The sequence below is a fragment of the Pleurodeles waltl genome, chromosome 10 (genome assembly GCF_031143425.1).
Source record: "Pleurodeles waltl isolate 20211129_DDA chromosome 10, aPleWal1.hap1.20221129, whole genome shotgun sequence".
Classification (NCBI taxonomy): domain Eukaryota; kingdom Metazoa; phylum Chordata; class Amphibia; order Caudata; family Salamandridae; genus Pleurodeles; species Pleurodeles waltl.
This window is the reverse complement of record NC_090449.1, coordinates 798,682,097-798,705,222: the sequence shown is the minus strand read 5'-3', so window position 1 is coordinate 798,705,222 and position 23,126 is coordinate 798,682,097. Positions and strand designations below refer to the sequence as shown.

The 23,126-nt window shown below is 42.8% G+C and overlaps 1 protein-coding gene across 6 annotated transcripts in view; it reads left to right on the top strand.

The window, feature by feature from the left end:
• LOC138261905 (ATP-dependent translocase ABCB1-like) overlaps positions 1 to 23,126 on the top strand; it is a 147,095-nt gene that overhangs the window by 81,082 nt on the left and 42,887 nt on the right. For all 6 annotated transcript variants that reach the window (XM_069211461.1, XM_069211459.1, XM_069211464.1 and 3 more), the window contains 2 exons: positions 18,751 to 18,912; positions 21,708 to 21,935. In XM_069211461.1, coding sequence (XP_069067562.1) covers positions 18,751 to 18,912; positions 21,708 to 21,935 — 390 coding nt within the window. The remainder of the gene's footprint in view (positions 1 to 18,750; positions 18,913 to 21,707; positions 21,936 to 23,126) is intronic.

Genomic DNA, 23,126 nt, shown 5'->3' with positions numbered 1-23,126 from the left:
AGCTGAAATTGGCAACTTTTTAGGTAAAGGCTAAACTTTTTACCTGAACAAGTTATATTAAATCCAACAACTGGAAGTTGTGGGATTTATTACAACAATTAATTTGATACCAAATTCTTGGTATGTAACATTTAAGGAGACTTTAAAATTTAAAATAAAGTCTGCCCATTCTAGCCTATGAAGGCCATTTACTTCAATGAGGGAAAAACGAATTTGGCTGTTTTTACCTCACCAGGGCTTATAAATCTATTTTTATAAAGTCCCTGCTTATAGTTACATGGCACCCAGCCCTAGGGGCACATAGGGCACACCTTAGGGGTGACTTATATGTAAAAATAAGGTAGTTTAAGACTTTGGAAGTACCTTTAATTCCAAAGTCGAATTTGCCTATAACTTTAATTTAAAAGCAGCCAGCAAAGCAGGCCTGCCTTTAAAATGACACTGGGCACCTCAGCAGTGCACCTAGGTGTGCACCACCTATGCTGTGGTCCCTAAACCTACATGCCCTACCATATACTATGGACTTATAGGTAGGTTAACTTAGCCAATTATAATTAGCCTAATTTGCATATCCTTTTTACACAGAGCACAGGCCCTGGGACTGGTTAGCAGTACCCAGGACACCTTTAAAGTCAGGAAAACACCAGCAAAAAGTGGAAAATGGGGGCAAAAAGTTATGGGGCCTCTGCAATCAGCCCTGTTTTCTCACAGGTATTTTGAAAATATTATCAGAACTCGCAAGATGGTTCACTAGATAGTCACCTACTGCTGACATTGGTGCAACCTGCATGTCACAAGCTTCAATCTCTAGGGCCAGACTTTCATCCTACTAACTATTAGGAGAAAGAAATGAGAGATTATGAGTTCTATGGAAAAAATGCACTCTAAATTATTTTACCCATGCTCTTCCAAAGTCATTGAAATACTTACAAGCCTCTCTACACTGAAAACCGATCAGATTGCTATTATGTATACAAAGATGTATACATATTAGCCTTTGTAGAAACAGTCTTGTGCTTTTCAGCCCAAGTCATATGCTTTACACTCTAAAAAAAAATCAGTATAATACACTTAACATTCTGAGCAATATTTTGTTTTTTTATTCATATAGAAAAATTGATTAAAGTATTTTTAAAGAAAAAAGTCCGTAAATACTCCTCAGTCAAGTCCTATTTTAAATGCATTGTGGCATATTAAGATCTATGATGTCAATAAAGCAAAAGGTTAAGCGGAATCACATATGTAGTTTAAATGAAATGCTTATTCTCATATATAATTTAGTGTAGAAGCAAGGACTAAAAGTGTGTGGTACACTTGTGGTTATTGCTGAACAGGAAAAAGCAAGCCCAAAACTTGCCTGATTTCAAACCTAAGCCAGTATATCTAAGATAATGTGTGAATCTATATAGCCATCTCTATCTATATCGCTCTTACCAATCTCTCTCTCTCTCTCTCTCTCTATCTACACACACACACACATATATATATATATATATATATATATATATATATATATATATACACTGAAAAAAACGAAGGTTATAGGGACGTTATAGTTGGATCCTGAATTTACTCATACAAAACCATAGAAATTCAGCAGTTATAATTATTTCAAGTAGCTATAACTCACACCCTAAAGTAGCTATAACTCGCATCCTGCCATGAACAGTTTTCTTAGTAATAATCTTATTGCAACTGTTGCAGTGATAATATAAATGATGCTATAGAAGGTGTCATCAATGAAGTAATATGTGGGTTATTTAGCTATACATGGCAAGGGCGCGAGTTGTAGTTACCATAACCATAACTGCTGAATTTCTAAGGTTTTGTGCAAGGAAATTCAATACCGAACTATAACATACCTGTAGCCTTTGGTTGGGTTTTTCAGTCAATTTCTATGTTTTGTTTTTTTAAGCACTCGTGTTAATATAACTAGTGCCTGCACAACATTTGGCAGTGCGTGGCAGGGATTGGCCGCATGCACCCAAACCTTCACTTCACATGGCCTTTGCCAGGGTTGAATGCAGTGTTTTTTTGTTTTTCCCCATTTTTCTGTTGATCTGTGGATCCACTGCATATTTACAAAGAGAGCTATGCTGAGACCTGCAGTGGATCCGCGGATCGGATTAAAAAAAAAGTGGGCAATGTTTAGCCCGTGAGGAACCCCTAAGGGGCCACCATATGTGTCCTATGGTGTCAGGATACCTGTATCTGGATCCCTTATGAGTATTTGCACTATTCTCTTCTCACCTCCCAGCTGATGCAACAAACAAAATGGGGGCCGCAGCTTTTCTGTCAGGTTACAGCCAGCCAATCAGGGCCTTGCTTTCCTCTTGGATCTGTGGATCCGCACTGACTGAATCCAGGATCTGTCCCTATATATTTATATTTTTAAACCTAAAATAATTCTGAATCTACTGAACAGATTTACGCCAAATTACATAATTCACAATCTGTGGACCAAGATCTAGCTTCCTGCCAAATGTGGTGCAATTCCGTTCAGCGATTCGGGCTGCAGCCGTGTCTAAAGAATGTAAAGTCCTCATAGATACAGAATGGGGAAAAGTGTTTCTCTCGGCCCCAGCTTAATGAATCATCTAAAAACGTCCCATGCAGAACTAAGCAATGTAGGACACTTTTGGGGAAATTTCATGAAGATTCATCAAACGGCGCCAAACTTATTAGCAAAGCAAAAAACACTTTGTCTATGGCGAAAGTTGGTCCTAACTAGAATTACCTACTGTCTATTGCCAGTAGGATATATGTAACACCCATAATAGTAGCCACTCTGTTTAGGGTGACCAGAGATAGTGATTTTCAGAACTGTTGTCCCATAACAACATTGCACCAGTTTGACGAATGTCCATGAGACTGTGCGGAACTACTAGCCTGTTTCATTGTCGGAGTACTCAAAGTTTTACAGCATTTGGTCAGGGGGATGCAAATAAAAAAGGAGAGTCCAAAAACAGGCTTAAAAACCAATGCATTTCACATAGACTTTTTATTTTATGTAGAGCGCAAATGGAGACTCAGATTTTGCTGAAATTTGGCAGCATTAGATATTACGGTGTCCAGATGATTATTTTGGTACCACAGGTAAGTAGAGTAAGTATTTCTTAAGTTATAAAGTTTTTCAACATAGTGATATCTTGAAGCACAATACTACTAAAAGTAGCAAGGAAGTCCAGAAACTAAACTACACTCGATATGCAAAGTTACTGATTTGCTCCATGAGCAACTGAAAGACTTATTTATGGTCACATGCTAATGGAGACCTATAAACAAACACATAATGAATAGAATACATCTTAATCTACATACGTTTCCTTTGCATGCTTGCTAGCTCACAAAATAAAACTGGACCAACAAGCCGAACCAAAACCATCTTTCTTATGCACCCCTGTGTAACAAAATGAAAAAATGAACTACCAGTGAGCCACACAAACCACTATTTGGAGGACATGATGATTGGCCACTAGGAAAAAATAATAATCTCAATGTTTATTACATTAACAGTGATTGCCTTTCATTTAGGCCTGGGTGGAGAGCGCGGAGTTTCACTCTGTGGAATTCCACAGTCACTGAAAAACTCTGACAAATTCTATGGAGTGCTGCGTGCGGGTAGAGTACTACTGAGTTAGAGTGTTAATGCACTCAATTAGTTCCATTCAGAGTAAGTGGAGTTTTAATCACATTCGTACAGGTTTAAAATTAAACATGACTTTCTGACCAGGATGCAGAAGCGTTGCTGTGACTCTTAGTCCCCGAAGGGCTGACCCTTACTGAGGAATGTCTGGGCAAGCATGTTGGAGCTTGGCCAGAGGAATCCGTGTCAACGAGGTGTGGCAAAATGGAGGCAGGAGCATTTGGGCATAGGTAAGGTCGGAGGAATGCAAATGAAGTGGGGAAGGGGGAACAAATTGAAGATACTGTAGGAAATGGGTAGGAATACACCAGCAGGATTTTTAGGGCTAGAAGGACCCTCTCTATGGATTCGAAGAAACAGCTGCATATTAAGTGACAGCAACAACATTCAATTTGACTGAAGATAGTCATTTTAATCACAGCAAAATGAGTGCGCTGCACATGGCATGAGAGGTGATCTGAGTGTGTGGCACCTTGCGTGGATAAGCCTATTTGCAACACTGATGATGCGGAAGATGAATCCAAGGGCCCGCTTTGTCAGTAATCAACTTCAAGTGAAGATGGAGTGCGCAACTTATGCAAATGTGGACCATAACCATCATAAAATCAAACATGTTTTAAAATGAGACTTAGGTGCACATGTTTCAAATGTTTAATGAGTTGAATTGAAAATCATGAATAATGTAACTGGGCTAAAATAGGGTGAAAAATAATAAATGAAGAGCATCTATTTTGTAATAGTGCTGCCCTATGCTAGCCTCAAAGATCACGTTACAGATGCACAGCACAGGTTCAAGTGCATGGACAGCGCCTTGGTAGTAACACATGCACAGCAGGGAAGAAAGTACTCACCAGTCAGTCCTGCTATTCTTATTCAGGACATCCCCATAAGCCACCTGCAAGCTTACCTTACAGCCATGTCCCTGCAGTAGTCACTGCCAGGTGTACCTCACCGCCTCCCTTTTGGGTGTGCCCTTTCCCCTTCCTTGCACACTCACAGTTATAGCTCACAAGCACTGCTCTCTGCTGACTGGAGGGTAAACTGTGCTGGGACAGGAGTACTACCTGCTGCAACTAACAACGAGATCAATTCAGGCGCACAAGTTGAACTTGGGGGCATATTTATACTTGTTTTGCGCTGAATTTGCATCATTTATTTTTAACACAAATTTGGTGCAAAACTAACTCCAGCTTTTTTTGCACCATTTTATAACACCTGGGTCAGGGCAGGCGTTAAGGAACCTGTGGGCCTATTTCCATGGTGGAACACCATGGAATAAGCCAACAGGTGCCCGCCCCAGGGAAACCCACACCAGAGGGACAGCGGAGGATGCGGGACCCCATACCAGCTAAGTATAGGTAAGTACAGGTAAGTATTTCTTTTCTGTTTTTTATAAGTGCCATTGGGGGCCTTGAAATGGGCCTGGATGCAATGGCCATGCCCAGGAGGCCCCAGTCCCCTGTGCTGCCCATTGGGGTGGTGGGCATGACTCCTGTCTTTTCTAAAACAGGAGTCGTGGTATGGATGGTTTTGCGCCAGAAAATGACTCTAGGCAGGTTAGCCATTTTTTTTTACTCTAACCTGCCTAATGTATTTTTTGGGTGCAAAACCCCCTTCTTCCATACCTCCAGCCCCACCCGACTAACATCATTTTTTTTCATTTATTTTTTTTACGTTAGCCTACCCTTTGCACCAGCTTGCACCATTCCATAAATATGGTACACGGCTCGTGCACAGAAATGGTGCAAGCCGGTGCTAAACTTTTTGGTGCAAAACTGCGTTAGTTCAGTATTGCACCAAAAAGTATAAATCAGGGCCTTGGTTTACAGAATGCAATAGAAGTCGCACTATGGTTGAGACTAAGGGACACTTCCCAGTTTACATTTGTCTGCTCTCATATAAAGTTTTTCTGCACAGAGCTGAAACCCACCCAGGCTGGAACATATAGATTTTTTCAGAGCTCACAGGTAAACTCCGCTACACTGGTGACAGTGTAGTATTTTCCAAACTCCATGCTCCAAGTGGTGCATAGAGCGGCAAAACTCAACCAAGTTCACCAGCAGGGCGGAACTTACCACACACCCTTACTTTCATTCACTTTTGCCTTCACATGAGCACAATCCTACTAGAAGTAGCAAGAAACCCCAAAGAATAAACTAGACTGCGTGTGTAAAGTCTCAGATTTACTACATGAACAACTGAAAGACAGATTTATGGTCACATGCTAATGAAAACTATAAACAAATATATAACTATTATAATACATCATCCTCTACATACATTTTCTTGCATGTTCTCTGGCTCTCAAAATAAAACTTTGCCCAACAATCCCCCCCCAAAAAACATCTTTCTTAACTACTTCTGCACACCAAAATGGAAAAGTGACCTAGCGGTGAGCCACACACACTACTATATGGAGGACATAAGTGGCCATTAGGATAAAAATATAATCTTGGTTTTTATAACAACAATTATTTGCTTTTATTCACTTTGGGCTTCATACGTAGCACAATACTACTGTAAATACCAAGAAAGCCCCAAAAAAAAAAAAAAACGAAATTGCATATTTAAAGTTTCAGAATTACTACATGAACAACTAAAAGACATATTTATGGTAACATTATTAAGTAAACCAGTAAGCAAATACATCACAATAGATAAAAAGAAAGAAATCACATTAAATCTGATTAGCACTCTGTAGTTATAGTTAGTATTCCCAAAATAGGAATTCCTTGGATAATAGCTCCCTAATAACTTTCCACCCATTTGACGAATCACCGCAAAACTTTCCAGACTTTCCAGACCTATAGCATTTTCTTCAGTTTGAGATAATGTAATTTTTTGTGGTGAATCCTTAAGGGTGTGCAAAGATAAAACGGTGTCCCAAAATGCGTTTTTCCACCATTTAATTTTCCATAGACTATTGTATTTGACATACTGTGAAAATGGCTGTATGGATTTGCATTAAATTTGGTTAGATCATACATTATGCTGCAGAGATTATGTTTTTTGGTACTGCAGTTAAGTATGATAAGTATTTTTTTAAGTTATGAGCAGTGCTTAATTTGAGCTAGTTGTTTCCGGTGCTCTGCACCAGCACTTTATTATCAACACTGGGATTTGCTGGCAATGTGGAGAGCCGGCAGGAGCCAGCCAGGAGTGGGCTCCCCGAGCTGCTTCCCAATGTCACCTACCTCACGGGAAGTGTCTGGGTGGGACCCCCAAAGATGAGGACAGCCGGGGGTGGGGTCACCACCAACAGAACACCCATGGAAAGGGGAGCTGCAGGAGTAGCGCAGCCCTAGGTTTGGTGACAACAGAATGATAACCCTCCAAAGGTTCAATACATTCACTAGAGCATTCTGGGTGGAACTTGTGTTCTTTTGTGGAAAGGCTTCAATTGCAGGTGTATTTTTACAGCAGTAGTTGAAATGATAACCGGTTATGCAAAATGTATTAGGGGGATGTGTGGACCCAGTATTGAGACCAATGGTATGACTTCTGAAAGTTCATATGAGAAATCACCCTCTAAGGGTGCAGGATGGGATTACACCATGTTAATCAAAAGTAATTTGAAAGTAATCTGAGAGTAATTATAGGCACACAAATCATTCCAACATGCCTACCTATGTTCTTGTTCATGTTTATTTGAGTAATGAGACTGACAGCCACCACTAATCAAAGTAGATGTACTTTATTGCCAGAATTAGGTGCTCTCACTCCAAGTTACAGTCAAATATTGCATGGGGATACAAGTTAATGTTTTGCCATGTGGGTTGTTGGATTATGATTACATAATGTCATTCAAAAGTAATTCAACCAGTTTGTGCGTATTTGTAAATTGTTGCATAATATTGAGGTGTGGATGTGTATGTGTGTGTGTGTGTAATATATGTACTTTTACCTTACCAAAAGATAAAGCACAGACTGGACAATCATTTATTGAGTGTTATTCTTGAGTGCTCTTAAATGGCAATTACTAGCCCACACCACGTCCCTTGAGTAAGCGTTGGACTGCTCTGCAACACTACCCTATGAGAGTCAAGCACTACAATGGGGTGCTTAGTTCCTAGCGGTGGTCGTATGTGGACCTATTACTTGTGCAGGCCACACAACTAACGTCCCACCTTCCAACACTATTCCATTCCAGTGTATGCCACTCCAGTCTACACCATTTCACTTTATGCCATTGCACTGTATGCTACTCCACTATACACTACTCCAGTCAATGCCACTCCACTATACACTACTACACTCTTCATGTACACTATCCCATTCCATGGCACTCCATTCTATGCTAGTCCATTGGATGCCACTCAACTGTATGCTACTTCACTCTACTGCACTTCACTGTACACTACTCCAGTCTACACTACTCCACTGTACACCTCTCCTCTCTACATTATGCTAATCTACTCGATGCTATTCTACTCAACACCACTCCTCTGTATTCCACTGTACACTATTTGACTTTAGCCACTCCATATTACCCTATTACACTTTACACAACTTCAATCTTTGTCCCTTTACTGTATGATATTACACTTTACCCCACTTCACTCTACCTAACCCCAATCCACTGTATGCTATTACACTCTACCCCATCCCACAATACACCACTGCAGTCTAAACCACTTCACTGTATGCAGTCCACTGTATGCTAGTACACTATACGCTATTATGCAAATCTCTTCAACAGTTTCCCACATTGTATGACACAGCGCTCCACTCCATTTTATAACTGTTTCCTTGATTCTAAGCTATACCACTTCAATGTATCCACCCCACTCTATGCTAATTCAGTATACCCTACTCCACTCTGACACTCTACTGAACACCGCCCCACTCTGCTCTTCCACGCCGTGCCACTCACTCATCTATGTTCCACTTTACAGCATTCCACTGTACGCTACGCCACTTTATGGTAATGCACTCTACACCACTACAGTGTACGGTACTCCACTTTATGCCGCTCCATTGTATTACACTGTCCTCTACTCTATATGACTCCACTCTATAAAATTCTATCACACTTCTTGGCACTCTGGCATTTTACTCCATTCTACTATCATATAATCCACTGTCCAACTCTAGACTCCACTCTATGTGTGTACACTCCAATGTACAACACTCGATTCCACTATACGTACTTTTAAATGCAAAACAGCACTACAGTGATGCTGTACGAGACTCCACTCAAATGCATTCGTGTTTATGACCTACGCTATGCCTGTATATTCCACAACACTGCACTCCATGCCACTCTGACACACCAACACAATCCATTGTACTTTACTCTCTACTACTTTACACCAATCCACCCGACTCTACAACATTGTAGGAGAATTTACCTTACTTTATGCTACTATACAAAAATCCACTCAACCCATCACCACTGTTTCACATACTACTGTACTCCATGCAATTTCATTCTACAATACTGTTTGTCACTCTCCAACACTTTGCTCCTGTCTATACCTGTTCATTCCACTGCACAACACTGTACTATACCTTATGCCACTGTAAAACACTCTAGTCCACGATACTCTAATTCACTATAAAGCACTGTACCCAACTATTTGTATGGCACTGCAGCTCACTTTACTCCACACAACTCTGACAGAGTTTTTAAGTCCACTCCATTACTCCACTGTACGCCACTCCACTCTATGCAACTCATTGCTATTGTACTCCTTAACACTGTATGCTATCCACTGTACCACACTCTACAGCATGTTACACCACTCTACTCTACAAAATTCAACTAGACTGTATGCCACTCTACCCTACTGTAGACTACATCACTTTCCAATAATGTATGACACCCCACTACACTCTGAACAACTCAGTACTCACATTTATGACACTTTACTCAACTATATGCTATGCCAGTCCACTCTACTGCACTCCACATCACTATATTTTACAACACACTACTCCACTCTTTGACTCCACTTTAAACTACTCCACTCAGGTGTACTCCACTCCACTACACTTCACTCTACTCCATTTTATTCTGCTCTACGCTACTGTACTCATACTGTGCTCTATACCACTCCACTGCCCAACACTATACTCAACTGTATGCAACTCCACTCTAAAATACTGTATTCCACTCTATGCCCATCCACTCTATGCCACTGTTCGACAATGTATGACACTCAACGACATGCCACCCAACTTCTCTCTACTATTTCCCACTCCACTATATGGCACAGCACTCCACTCTACAACATTCTCCTGCACTGTACTCTACAACACTTCACACAATGATACTTCACTCTGACACCGTACTTCACCCTACTCCACTCGAATACATGTTATTTCATTCTATGAAAGACTACGATATAGGAGCCCCGGGGACCACCACCTCCCCAGATTTGGCCCATTAAAACAGAAGGGGGTCCACATGGCCCCCCTTGTGGAGACAGTAATGACCCTGGGGACCTCCAGCAGCCCAGGGCCAGCTCCTGCTATTTCCCAGGGTGCCCACCCCTGGGACATAGCTGTTTGCTCTGACTTGGGAACTTTAACAGCTCCTGCCAAGTCAGAGTAAACACTCTGCTTTCAGAGGGCGGGAGATGTCAAAGTGCTTGCTCACTGGAAGCAGATGTTTCATCTCTATCCCTGCCCTCAGAGATGGGGGCAGGGAAAGAGATGAAACTATTGCTATTGCATACTGGGATTTGCATATTTAGCAGCTCCCTGTGTGCAATAGCAATGTCGGCCCCCAGCATGAGGCAACGAGCCAGCTGGGACCACTAAAGGCCACCCAGTGCATTTCCCGTTGATATTGGTGGGGCGTTCTTAAATGTGAGGAATATGAGGACATCTCCACAAAACAAAGAAGCACTTATGTCATATAGATAACAGGAAGGACCCTGGTTTGATGAAGTCTTGTCAGCCTCTCTACAGGAGGATTCATGTTGTCACATAATTCTGGATAAAGACCACCAGGAACAATGATATTGACAAAACGCACACAAGGTCACTGGTGATATTTCCTTGTGCTCTATTACGCAAGTATAGTGTAGAAAACGTACTGAACATTTACCTACAGAGGCAGAAAAAACTCCATTTGGGTAGATATTTAATTAAAAACTGTGGACTATTGTTGGATAAAAGGGCAGGTGAGGTTCCTTTGTGGCCAAGCCACTCACACAGGTACTGACATACCCACACAGACACTCACACACTCACCCACTCACTCACAGATGCACTCAGACACTCATGCACCTACACAAAGACCCCACTCACAGACCCACTTAGACACTCCTGCACCCACTCACAGACCCACTTAGACACTCATGCACCCATTGAATGATCCACTTAGGCTCACCCACCAACTCACAGACCCACTCACTCATGCCCTCACAGACCCCCTCAGAAGCTCATGCACTCACTCACAAATGCACTCAGTCTCATGCACCCGCTCATAGACCTACTCAGACACTGTCACCCATGCACCCACTCACAGACTCACTCAGACACCCATGCACCCACTCACTCACACGCACCCACTCACACGCACCCACTCACACTCAACCCCACACCCACTCACAGAGACACTCGTACACTCAAACCCTAAGGTAACTAGAACTTAGGCCCTCGAAGGGCACTGCTAATTATCCCAACAACTTGTAACACTCCAAGCCCAACACTAGATGGCAGGAACAGTGCACAGCATGTGAATCTGCAGCGGAACATGCCACGAACAGATGTACACTGGGTAAGTGACTTTTTCCATATATATATATATATATATATGTTCAATGGCATGTGTAGCTGCAGATACACATGCTGTGCATTATCCTCCCATCTAGTGTTGGGCTCGGAGTGTTACAAGTTGTTTCTCTTCGAAGAAGTCTTTTCGAGTCACGAGACCGAGGGACTCCTCCCTTTCGGCTCCATTGCGCATGGGCGTCGACTCCATCTTAGATTGTTTTCTTTCCGCCATCGGGTTCGGATGTGTTCCTCTTCGCTCCGTTTTTCGAATCGGGAAAGTTAGCTAATTATCGAAAATTCAATGGTATTGTTCGCGCTCGGTACCTGTTTAGTGTTAGTACATCAACACCGATAGTAGAAGTGCTCAAGCGGCCCTTCAGGGCTTCCACTCTTCCGCTTCTGCCCGAATTTCCACGCCAAGTATCCTTATACGGAACAACACTTGGTCTGTAACCTGTGTCTATCACCGGAACAAAGGGAGGATACCTGCGAGGCCTGCCGGGTATTTCGATCGAAAAAGACCCTACGCGATCGAAGAGCCAGAAGACTGCAAATGGCGTTGACACCAACAGAACAGATCGACATCGAGGAGGAGGAAAGAATCTCCATGCAAGAATCGGACTCAGACGACTCCGAAAGTGAACTACCGCAGAAAACTGTGAGTAAAACTGCCCCGTCTAAGACTCACTCCAAAATCATAAAGGCCAAGGGGATGCCACCGCCAACAGGCCATGGCTTAACCCGAACACACAGTGACCAACCATCGGCACCGAAAAAGGCCACACAACAGCCGAAGACATCCGACTCCGGTCGAGATACCGGCTCCGAACCATCTCTGCACCGAGAGTTCGAAACACCCAAAGTAAAGAAAGTTGTTTCGGAACCGAAAACGACTGTCTCCAAACCTTCGGTACTGAAAAAGGCAGCCTCGGAGCCGAAAGTAAGCTCTTACACAGAAGAGCACAGACTTTCCAGCCAAATGCAACAACATAGGTTTGAGCAGGAAATAAGTATGTGGGAACCAGACCATACTCAAAAAAGGCTGCACATCCAGAAAGAGATTGAAAAAATTCAAACTCTTCCTCCAATTAAAAGAAAGCTGGCATTTCAAGGGTCAGAAATGCAGCCAAAGGCAAAGGTGGCAAGAGACAAAACACCACCACCAATGTTTTCGCCACAGCCTTCTCCACTGCACTCACCACAGCTGTCCCCGGTAACAACACCCCCAATGCAGTCACCAACACACACGGGGATGACGCAGGATGACCCGGATGCATGGGACTTATATGATGCACCGGTCTCCGACAACAGTCCCGATTGTTACCCGGCAAGGCCGTCACCTCCAGAGGACAGCACTGCATATATGCAGGTATTATCAAGGGCAGCTACATTCCACAATGTAGCAATGCATGCGGAGCCAATAGAAGATGACTTCTTATTTAACACCTTGGCATCCACCCACAGTTCTTATCAAAGTTTGCCAATGCTCCCAGGCATGCTCAAGCACGCAAAACAGGTGTTCCAGGACCCAGTGAAAGGCAGAGCTATCATGCCTAGGGGGGAGAAAAAATACAAACCTCCCCCAACTGACCCTGTGTTTATAACACAGCAACTGACACCAGATTCGGTGGTCGTGGGAGCAGCAAGAAAAAGGGCAAACTCCCAATCATCAGGAGACGCACCACTGCCTGACAAGGAAAGTCGGAAGTTCGATGCTGTGGGCAAACGAGTGGCAGTACAGGCAGCCAATCAATGGCGGATCGCCAACTCGCAGGCTCTACTGGCTCGCTACGACAGGGCACACTGGGACGAGATGCAACACATTATACAGCACTTGCCCAAAGAACACCAGAAACATGCCCAACAGGTTGTTGAAGAAGGACAAGCAATTTCCAACAACCAGATAAGGTCTGCACTGGACTCGGTAGACACAGCACGGACAGTGAACACTGCGGTAACCATTCGCAGGCATGCATGGTTACGGAGCTCAGGTTTTAAACCGTAAATCCAGCAAGCTGTGTTAAATATGCCGTTTAACCAGGAACAATTGTTTGGGTCGGAGGTGAACACGGCAATAGAGAAGCTAAAGAAGGACACAGACACGGCTAAAGTCATGGGCGCGCTCTACTCCCCACAAAGCAGAAGCACTTTTAGACGGCCACAGTTTAGAGGGGGGTTTCGCACCCAAACCCCAGAGCCTTCCACCTCACAAGCCAGACCCACCTATTAGGGGCAGTACCAAAGAGGAGGGTTTCGAGGCTCTTACAGGGGTGGTCAATTCCCAAGAGCAAGGGGAAAATTCCAAAGCCCCAAAACAACTCAGCCAAACAGTGACTTCAACGTCACAAACACTTAACACCAGTGGGGGGAGATTTACTGCATTCTACACAAACTGGACAAACATAACTACGGACGCATGGGTCCTAGCCATTATCCAACATGGTTATTGCATAGAATTCATAAATTTCCCACCAGATGTGCCCCCAAGAGCACGCAATATGTCCAAACAACACTTAGACCTGTTGCAGCTAGAAGTCCAAGCATTGTTACAAAAACAAGCAATAGAACTAGTACCCAACCATCAAAAAGGAACAGGTGTCTACTCCCTATATTTCCTAATTCCAAAGAAAGACAAAACGTTGAGGCCCATATTAGACCTCAGATTGCTGAACCTTTACATCAAATCAGATCACTTCCACATGGTAACACTTCAAGACGTGATTCACTTGCTCAAAAAACAGGAGTACATGTCAACGTTAGATCTCAAGGATGCATATTTCCACATACCCATACATCCTTCTCACAGGAAATACTTAAGGTTTGTAATCCAGTGCTTGCATAACAACAGCCCCAAGGGTATTCACAAAATGCCTTGCAGTAGTAGCCGCTCATATAAGGAGACAGCACATGCATGTATTCCCATACTTAGACGATTGGTTAATAAAAACCAGCACTCAGCAACAGTGTCTTCTTCACACGCAATACGTTATAGAAACTCTACACAAACTAGGGTTTTCTATAAATTACCAAAAATCACATCTGCAACCATCCCAGATACAACAATATTTGGGAGCAACACTCAACACACAAAAGGCGATTGCCACTCCAAGTCCTCAAAGGATACAAGCTTTCCAAAATATAGCATTAAACATGCAGACAAACCAACACTACCAGGTGAAGTTTGTAATGAAACTTCTAGGCATGATGTCTTCATGCATAGCCATTGTCCCAAACGCAAGACTACACATGCGGCCCTTACAACAGTGCCTAGCAAAAAAATGGACACAAGCACAGGGTCAACTCCAAGATCTAGTGTTGATAGACCGCCAGACACACTTCTCGCTTCAATGGTGGAACCCTATAAATTTAAACCAAGGGCGGCCATTCCAAGACCCAGTGTCTCAGTACGTGATCACAACAGATGCTTCCATGATGGGGTGGGGAGCACACCTCAACCAGCACAGTATACAGGGACAATGGGACATTCAACAAAAACAACTGCACATAAATCAGTTAGAACTGTTAGCAGTGTTTCTAGCATTGAAAGCATTTCAACCACTGATAGCCCACAAACACATTCTTGTCAAAACAGACAACATGACAACAATTTATTACCTCAACAAACAAGGAGGGATATACTCGTCACAACTGTGTCTCTTAGCACAAAAAAATTGTCATTGGGCGATTCACAATCACATTCACCTAATAGCACAATACATCCCAGGCATTCAAAACCAGTTAGCCGACAATCTCAGTCGAGATCACCAACAAACACACAAATGGGAAATTCATCCCCAGATCCTACAGGATTACTTTCGACGCTGGGGAACACCAAAAATAGACCTATTCGCAACAAAAGAAAACTCAAAATGCCAAAACTTCGCGTCCAGGTTCCCCCACCCTCTGTCCAAGGGCAATGCGTTATGGATCAGTTGGTCAGGGATATTTGCTTACGCTTTTCCCCCTCTCCCACTCATTCCTTATCTGGTAAACAAACTGAGTCAAAACAGACTCAAACTAATACTCATAGCACCAACCTGGGCTCGCCAACCGTGGTACACAACACTGCTGGACCTATCAGTAGTACCTCACGTCAAATTACCAAACAGGCCAGATCTGTTAACTCAACACAAACAACAGATCAGACACCCGAATCCAGCATCGCTCAATCTAGCAATCTGGCTCCTGAAGTCTTAGAATTTGGACACTTAGGGCCTGATTCTGACAAATGACCGCACCGCGGTCAAAAGACCGCGGCGGCCATTCTTACATTTCCGCTGGGCCGGCGGGCGCTCTCCAAAAGGGCGCCCGCCGGCCCAGCGGAAATGCCCCTGCAACGAGGATGCCGGCTCCGAATGGAGCCGGCGGAGTTGCAGGGGTGCGACGGGTGCAGTGGCACCCGTCGCGTATTTCAGTGTCTGCACTGCAGACACTGAAATACTTTGTGGGGCCCTCTTACGGGGGCCCCTGCAGTGCCCATGCAGGGGCCCCCAGGGGCCCCGCGGCACCCCCTACTGCCATCCTGTTCCTGGCGGGAGACCCGCCAGGAACAGGATGGCGGTAGGGGGTGTCAGAATCCCCATGGCGGCGGAGCGCGCTCCGCCGCCATGGAGGATTCTCCCGAGCAGCGGAAAGTCGGCGGGAGACCGCCGACTTTCCGTTTCTGACCGCGGCTGAACCGCCGCGGTCAGAATGCTCGACGGAGCACCGCCAGCCTGTTGGCGGTGCTCCCGTGGTCGGTGACCCTGGCGGTCACTGACCACCAGGGTCAGAATGACCCCCTTAGACCTTACACAAGAATGTATGGAGGTCCTTAAACAAGCTAGGAAACCTACTACAAGACATTGTTATGCAAACAAATGGAAAAGATTTGTTTACTACTGCCACAATAATCAAATTCAACCACTCCATGCTTCCGCAAAGAACATTGTAAGTTACTTATTACACTTACAAAAGTCTAAACTAGCATTCTCTTCTATTAAAAGACATCTCACAGCAATATCTGCCTTTCTGCATATTACACGTTCTACATCACTTTTTAAAATCCCAGTTATCAAAGCATTTATGGAGGGATTAAAGAGAATCATACCCCGAGAACACCACCAGTACCTTTGTGGAACCTTAACATTGTATTAACACGACTCATGGGACCACCATTTGAACCCATGCACTCTTGTGAAATGCAATACTTAACTTGGAAGGTAGCCTTCCTAATAGCTATCACGTCTCTTAGAAGAGTAAGTGAGAGATACAAGCGTTCACTATACAAGAACCCTTTATACAAATACATAAACATAAAGTGGTTCTCCGTACAAATCCCAAATTCTTACCAAAAGATATATCACCATTCCACCTAAACCAAACAGTGGAACTCCCAGTCTTCTTTCCACAACCAGACTCAGTAGCCGAAAGAGCCTTACATACATTAGACATAAAAAGAGCACTAATGTATTACATTGACAGAACAAAACAGTTTCGCAAAACAAAACAATTGTTTGTAGCCTTCCAAAAACCTCATGCAGGAAATCCTATATCCAAACAAGGCATTGCCAGATGGATAGTGAAATGTATTCAAACTTGCTATATTAAAGCAAAAAGAGATCTACCTATTACACCAAGAGCGCATTCCACTAGGAAAAAAGGCGCCACAATGGCTTTTCTAGGAAATATACCTATGACAGAAATTTGTAAGGCAGCCACATGGTCTATGCCTCGTACATCCACAAAACATTACTGTGTAGATGTGTTAACAACACAACAAGCCACAGTAGGACAGGCTGTATTACGAACATTATTTCAGACAACTTCAACTCCTACAGGCTAAACCACCACTTTTGGGGAGAATACTGCTTATTAGTCTATGCACAGCATGTGTATCTGCAGCTACACATGCCATCGAATGGAAAATGTCCCTTACCCAGTGTACATCTGTTCGTAGCATGAGACGCTGCAGATTCACATGCGCCCTCCCACCTCCCCTGGAGCCTGTAGCCGTTATAAGTTGAATAAAAATTGTAAATTTGTAAATAAATACTTTTTAATACGCATTATGTACATACATACTTACTCCTTTGCATGGGCACATCTAGTATATTCACAACTCCTACCTCACCCTCTGTGGGGAAAACAATCTAAGATGGAGTAGACGCCCATGTGCAATGGAGCCAAAAGGGAGGAGTCCCTCGGTTTCTTGACTCGAAAAGACTTCTTCGAAGAAAAACAACTTGGAACACTCCGAGCCCATCACCAGATGGCAGGATAATGCACAGCATGTGAATCTGCAGCGTCTCATGCCACGAACAGATGTACACTGGGTAAGTGACATTTTCCATATATATACTGAATGTATCATAGTCTGAACATTCATTGCTGAAAAGAGCAGGCTTTTTGCCTTGTAACCTTCAGAATGTTGTCCTCCAACCCTGTAATGTGCACATTCCTGTAGTGCGAGATTGACTCTTCATGTGACCGAAACAGGTTATTTTGTGCCACTCCTCACAATTGCAGAGACTGTATTAACACTCCCATCCTAGCTACCATATATGGGAATCTTCAGACACTCCAAGAGATTTTACTTTCCACTTGCACCCCCTTGACTGGGCACCTATATGATCTATACTACCACTCAAACTCTATCAAATCTCCTCTCACCCAGAGAACATCTGCAAGAACAGTACAATCTCCGAATACACCCATTGATCCCCTTGATTGGTGGCAGCCACAGTCTTCATTGGAGTCTGCTGTTCGCTTGTCAAAAGTACTGTACACACACATTCAAGGTAGTTTAAAAGCCGAGGTATGTGGTGACAGTGCACACGTATCGATGAATTTAGTTTAGTTTATGTAATTCTTTTACATAGTACCACAGAGTTAAGTGTCAGGCAATTTCACATCAAAGTAAATGAGACAAAGGCCCAGTGGTAGATGGTATGGACAAATTGTAGTAGTGGGCAAAGTTTAGGACTCTGCCTCATGCAGCTGAAAACTGCCCCGCACGTCAATTGTGTCAGCACATCATGTGTTGGGGTACTTTTGCTCTCAGAGATTAGTTTATCACCCCTTCTTTACTCGAATGCACTGAGTTGCCAAGAAGAGTATACAAGAGCGTTTTATGCCCAGTTTTGTGACACACGACTGTCTAGAACAGTGAAAATTTTGACCACGACTACGCATGTTTTTTCTGTGTTCTACTGCCTGAGAAAACTACAATTCAGTACTGAGAGATGATGAAAATGACAGTATGAAAAGCGTTAAGTATGGGTCATCAGAATAAAATAGGACTCGGGCAATTCCATTGTTGGACAGTGTCTACTTGTGTGCTCTGAAAATATTAAATATATAACATTCCTTAGTAACATTTTCTCTTCTCATTTTTGAAGGCTAGGGCTGGGCGCACCACAATCGTGATTGCTCACCGTCTCTCTACAATCAGGACGGCTGATGTCATTGCTGGATTTAACGATGGTGTTGTGGTTGAACAGGGGACACACAATGACCTAATGAACAAAAGAGGAGTCTACTACTCTCTGGTGATGCAGCAGGTAATTCATCTGAAGTATCTGATATACCTAAATAGACGTTTTCCTTCATATTTTCTTCCTCTGTAGGAAATGATTTGGTTCGTTGTGTTCAATAATGCACTGATGGGTTTGCTAGATATGTTTCTCCTGAATGTGAAGTCTTCCCTTAACCTAATTTACAATGGCCATGCATCACACGTTTTCAAGGAGGGCATCCGGGGCCCAGTGGAGATTAGCAACTGAAATGGTACCGCCAACCCCATTGCTTCCCTTCAAAAAAGTTGCACATTGCACCAACTCATTGGGATCCTGAAACCAGAACTTGTTGCCAAGAGGTACAGCCCATTCACTATAAAAAGCTTTGCCATTTTTCATCATTAAAAATTGAGACCATTTGGCAGATTAATGCTCTAAAATACTGACACTCAATGCGTTTACAAACCATATCAAGGTAACTATCTTGTTCTGTGTGAAGGAGGTGGCCTGTTTTCAGCAACTAAGCTATGATTAATGCAGTAGGTGGAGCAACACAAGTTCAGAGATATAAAGAAACCCTCGTCTACTATTTATGCCTGTCTTTAAGTTCAGAACTGGGTAAAAGGTACAATTTTCTTTGTTTGCATTAAGACCAATTGCATCCTTACTACGCCCCTGAGAGCGTTATTTTTGTGGTTGGCAATTTCACTTCTGCTTCATACAGCTTGCAATACGTGGAAAGTTGAACTCTTCTACTGGTGACTTTTAACAATTTTCTTCTACCAGTCTTTGTCCAGCTCATCTAATTTCTGTCCAACCTTATTAAACCAATTCCATATGTCCAGCCAACATATAGCAAGCAGTGTGCCCTGTCTTTGGTTCCTGTTCTATTGCTTTCAGGGTCGGATACGTCTATAGGGCAATCACACAGTGCCTGATGAGCTGGTTTCATAGATTAGTGTATGGGCCAGTTTTTTGTTTTTTTTTGTACAGTTTGTGGGCCGGTTTTATAGCCCACTAGGCCAGTTTTCAATGTTGATTTCCCTGATGTTTCCACAAATATGGCCTGCAGTAAACACAAACGCATGCCGTCTCTCATACCTTACAAAAATACCAATAGAGCCTTTCTTTACAGGTTCAAAACTGGCCTGATTTGCAAATGTGGTCTCATTTTTTAGCTATCTGGTTAGCTAATTCTGGACACCTTTCCTTTAGTGTTCGGGACAATTTTTTTATATTCCTAGTCCGAACCTGATTGCTGTCCAGATACATCTGTTCAGCACTCCACTATCGAGCCAATCCATGTTCATGCATATCAGATTCCCTTCACTTGCATTCCCAATACCCTACCACATATGGCTGCCATTTTCTCCCCTTTATGGTTGTGTTTTTTTTTATTTTATTTTTTTAATAATCATGTTTTGCTTAGATTTTTCACATCTGTCCACTTCTGTTGTGTCTCCCTTCCTGTCCGCTGGAAGAATTCATATTTCCACTTCTCCATGCTCAATTCTGAGAAAATGTATTTGCTCTTCCATTGTTATGCTTTATTTCCCTCCCTTTTTTAGTCTTGCTCCTTCTTAGTAAATCCATTTCAGTCTTTCATTGTAGAAATCTTTCTCTTGTATCTGCGGTGCACCTCCTGTCTTGTTGCAGATCTCTTTATCATCAGCTCTTTATCTGTTATCTATGCCCTTTTTGTCTCCAGCAGCTGAAGCAGACATACCTGGAGTACCTTTGGTTTGAAACAGGGTATGCAACTTTGTTAGGCTTCTTTTCTAGGGCAAGATTACCACTTACATTTCCACTCCCTTCAGAATGTGAATTCTGATATTCTCCTGCAGGAACCTTACACTCTGTAGGAGTATGCTTACCAACGACACAGCACAAGCGACCTCTTGAGTTACATCGAAAGATCTCTCCAACCTCCCCAGTCCGGAAGGCAGTTATGAAGATCAAATGTGCTTGGAGAAAATGCTTAAAGGGTGACATGGGAAGACTGACCTAAGGCACTGAGCTTAGATTGCTACCTTTCTCAGACAAAAATACCGGCCATTTGTTCATTTGTTAAACTTTTGCAAGGGCCCAAGCATGATACTTAATCAAGACTTTACATAGAATCCTTCGAATTCATTTTAACATGGTTTTGATGTCTTTGTTTACTTGAATTATTGGTCATGGGTCATTAAGGCAGCTCCAGGACACATTTTAAAGTGATTTACTTTCAAATGTGCTATTTTGAGTATGTGCAGATAAAAGGAAAAAATACAGCCTCTAGGCGATTTTCCTAATTTTTCTATCACCCAGAACACTAAAATGCCGGTCCTACAGGAAACAAAATCTGGCCTGGTGGAAGCCCTAACTAAGAGGCAGTTCAGTGAGCTCTAACTTTCAGTTTTCTCTGTGAAAAACAACTTCAACTTCAAGAGGCATGAAAAGTAGACCTATGCATCCTCTGCAGTGCAAAAGATTGGCAACCTTTCTGGGCCTTTCGTCAACATTATTATTTTATACATATCTGAGATGGCAAATCTTATAGCCCTCCTAACATATTTTGTGTGATGGCACACATTTAATGTTGTGACTGGATAACAGAGAATGTCATTTTCCTTACCGTCCTGGGTACTGGCTAGTTTCATGTTCCATGCAGGCTGTTACGTCTCACTTCCAGAGTGATCAGTTACAATATTTCATGCAAAAAGTGTAAAACAGGATGTGACTTGATTTCAAGACCATTGTCACCTGCAGTAATTGAGCTGGTCTTTGTCTGTGGTAAATCCCTTTGTTTCATATGTGCTCTGCTAAAGTCTGTCTACTTTTTTTGTCCTTTTGCCTTATAGAGTCAGAAAAAACATGAGGTAGAAGAAAATGAATATGAATACACAGATGATGAAATTGATGACGATGAAGCAGAGGACAATTATGAGGCTATACCAGACATCGCTGATACACCAGAAATAGAAGCATTTAGAAGGGAAAGCATAAGGAGGAGATCAAGTCGTCGATCAAGTAGGAAGATGTCTTCCAAAAGAAGAAAGAGTCAGAAGGAAACGAAACCAGAAGAGAAGGTATGCATCTTTGTTTTAGTCAATGCATCTTGAGTATAGGGCACATGGAGATTACACTTATAAAAACTTCAGCTAGTATAGTTGCTCTGGTTCTGAGACAGAAACAAGGTGATGGATGGAACACTTGAATTAAACTCAGTCGCTGCTCCAGCCACATTTAAATCCATATTTTTTCACTAAACATGACCGTCTAAGCAGGGCACTATCCTGGGGTCTCATTCTGAGCCAGGCCAATGAATTTAGAAGTATCACTTCTTACCCGTACACGCTACACTATCCTTCAGCAATTACATTCAAAATGTCACTTGGGAGTTAAAATCCCTGCAACACTTTGGGTTCCAATTTTTGCAAAGGAATATAATACCATCCAAACAATACCTGTAAAATGACTGTTGAATTCATCATGTGATCCACTACAAATGGAGTGCAAGTGTCTTTGTAGACATGAAGCTGAAATTGTAATGCAGACTTGACCCCTTGTAAATTTCAGGGGAATTGACGTGTCCCCTCTATCTTGTGATTCACAAAGGTACACAGGTCCTTTGTACTATTTGTATAGTTGCAGAGTATGGAGTTGTTAGCACCTGCCATGAGCATGTACTAAACATTCATAAAGTGTAAGATGTCCAAATTGAAAAGCGTAGACACTTATGTAAGCTGTAGACAACGGGAAGTGCAGGTGCTGGCCCCTCGCACTGCTCAGTGTCAGAATTTCAGTGTTGCACTTGTGCCATGTTGGTCCCTGTGTCTTGAATGGAGAGTGGTCACAATGTCCGTATACTGCACAGTCCCGGCAAGAAGGCTAGCTGTACCAGGCACGTCTCCATTTTCATATTTTGCAACAGTTTGCAAGCAGTTTCCTTCTCCATTCATTTTAATAGGGTGGTTGGTTCGCAACTATCTGAGAATTGTGTCTTTGCAATGCAAGTACTTTGAGCATCCCTGGTACTGGAAAATGAGATAGTTATCCAACACAATACAAAACTTTTTCTGCAACCAGCATCTTTTGAAAATGAGGCATAATAATTGATCCTTCTTTTGTCAAGCTGTGCAGTATTCATTATTTTGCTGATTCATAAAACATATTTGCAAATTTAGGCACGTAGGTTTGTGCCTACATTCACAATCAATTTCCAACGATCATGGCATTTACAAAGTAGTACATGATTCCTACTAACAATCCCCAACAAT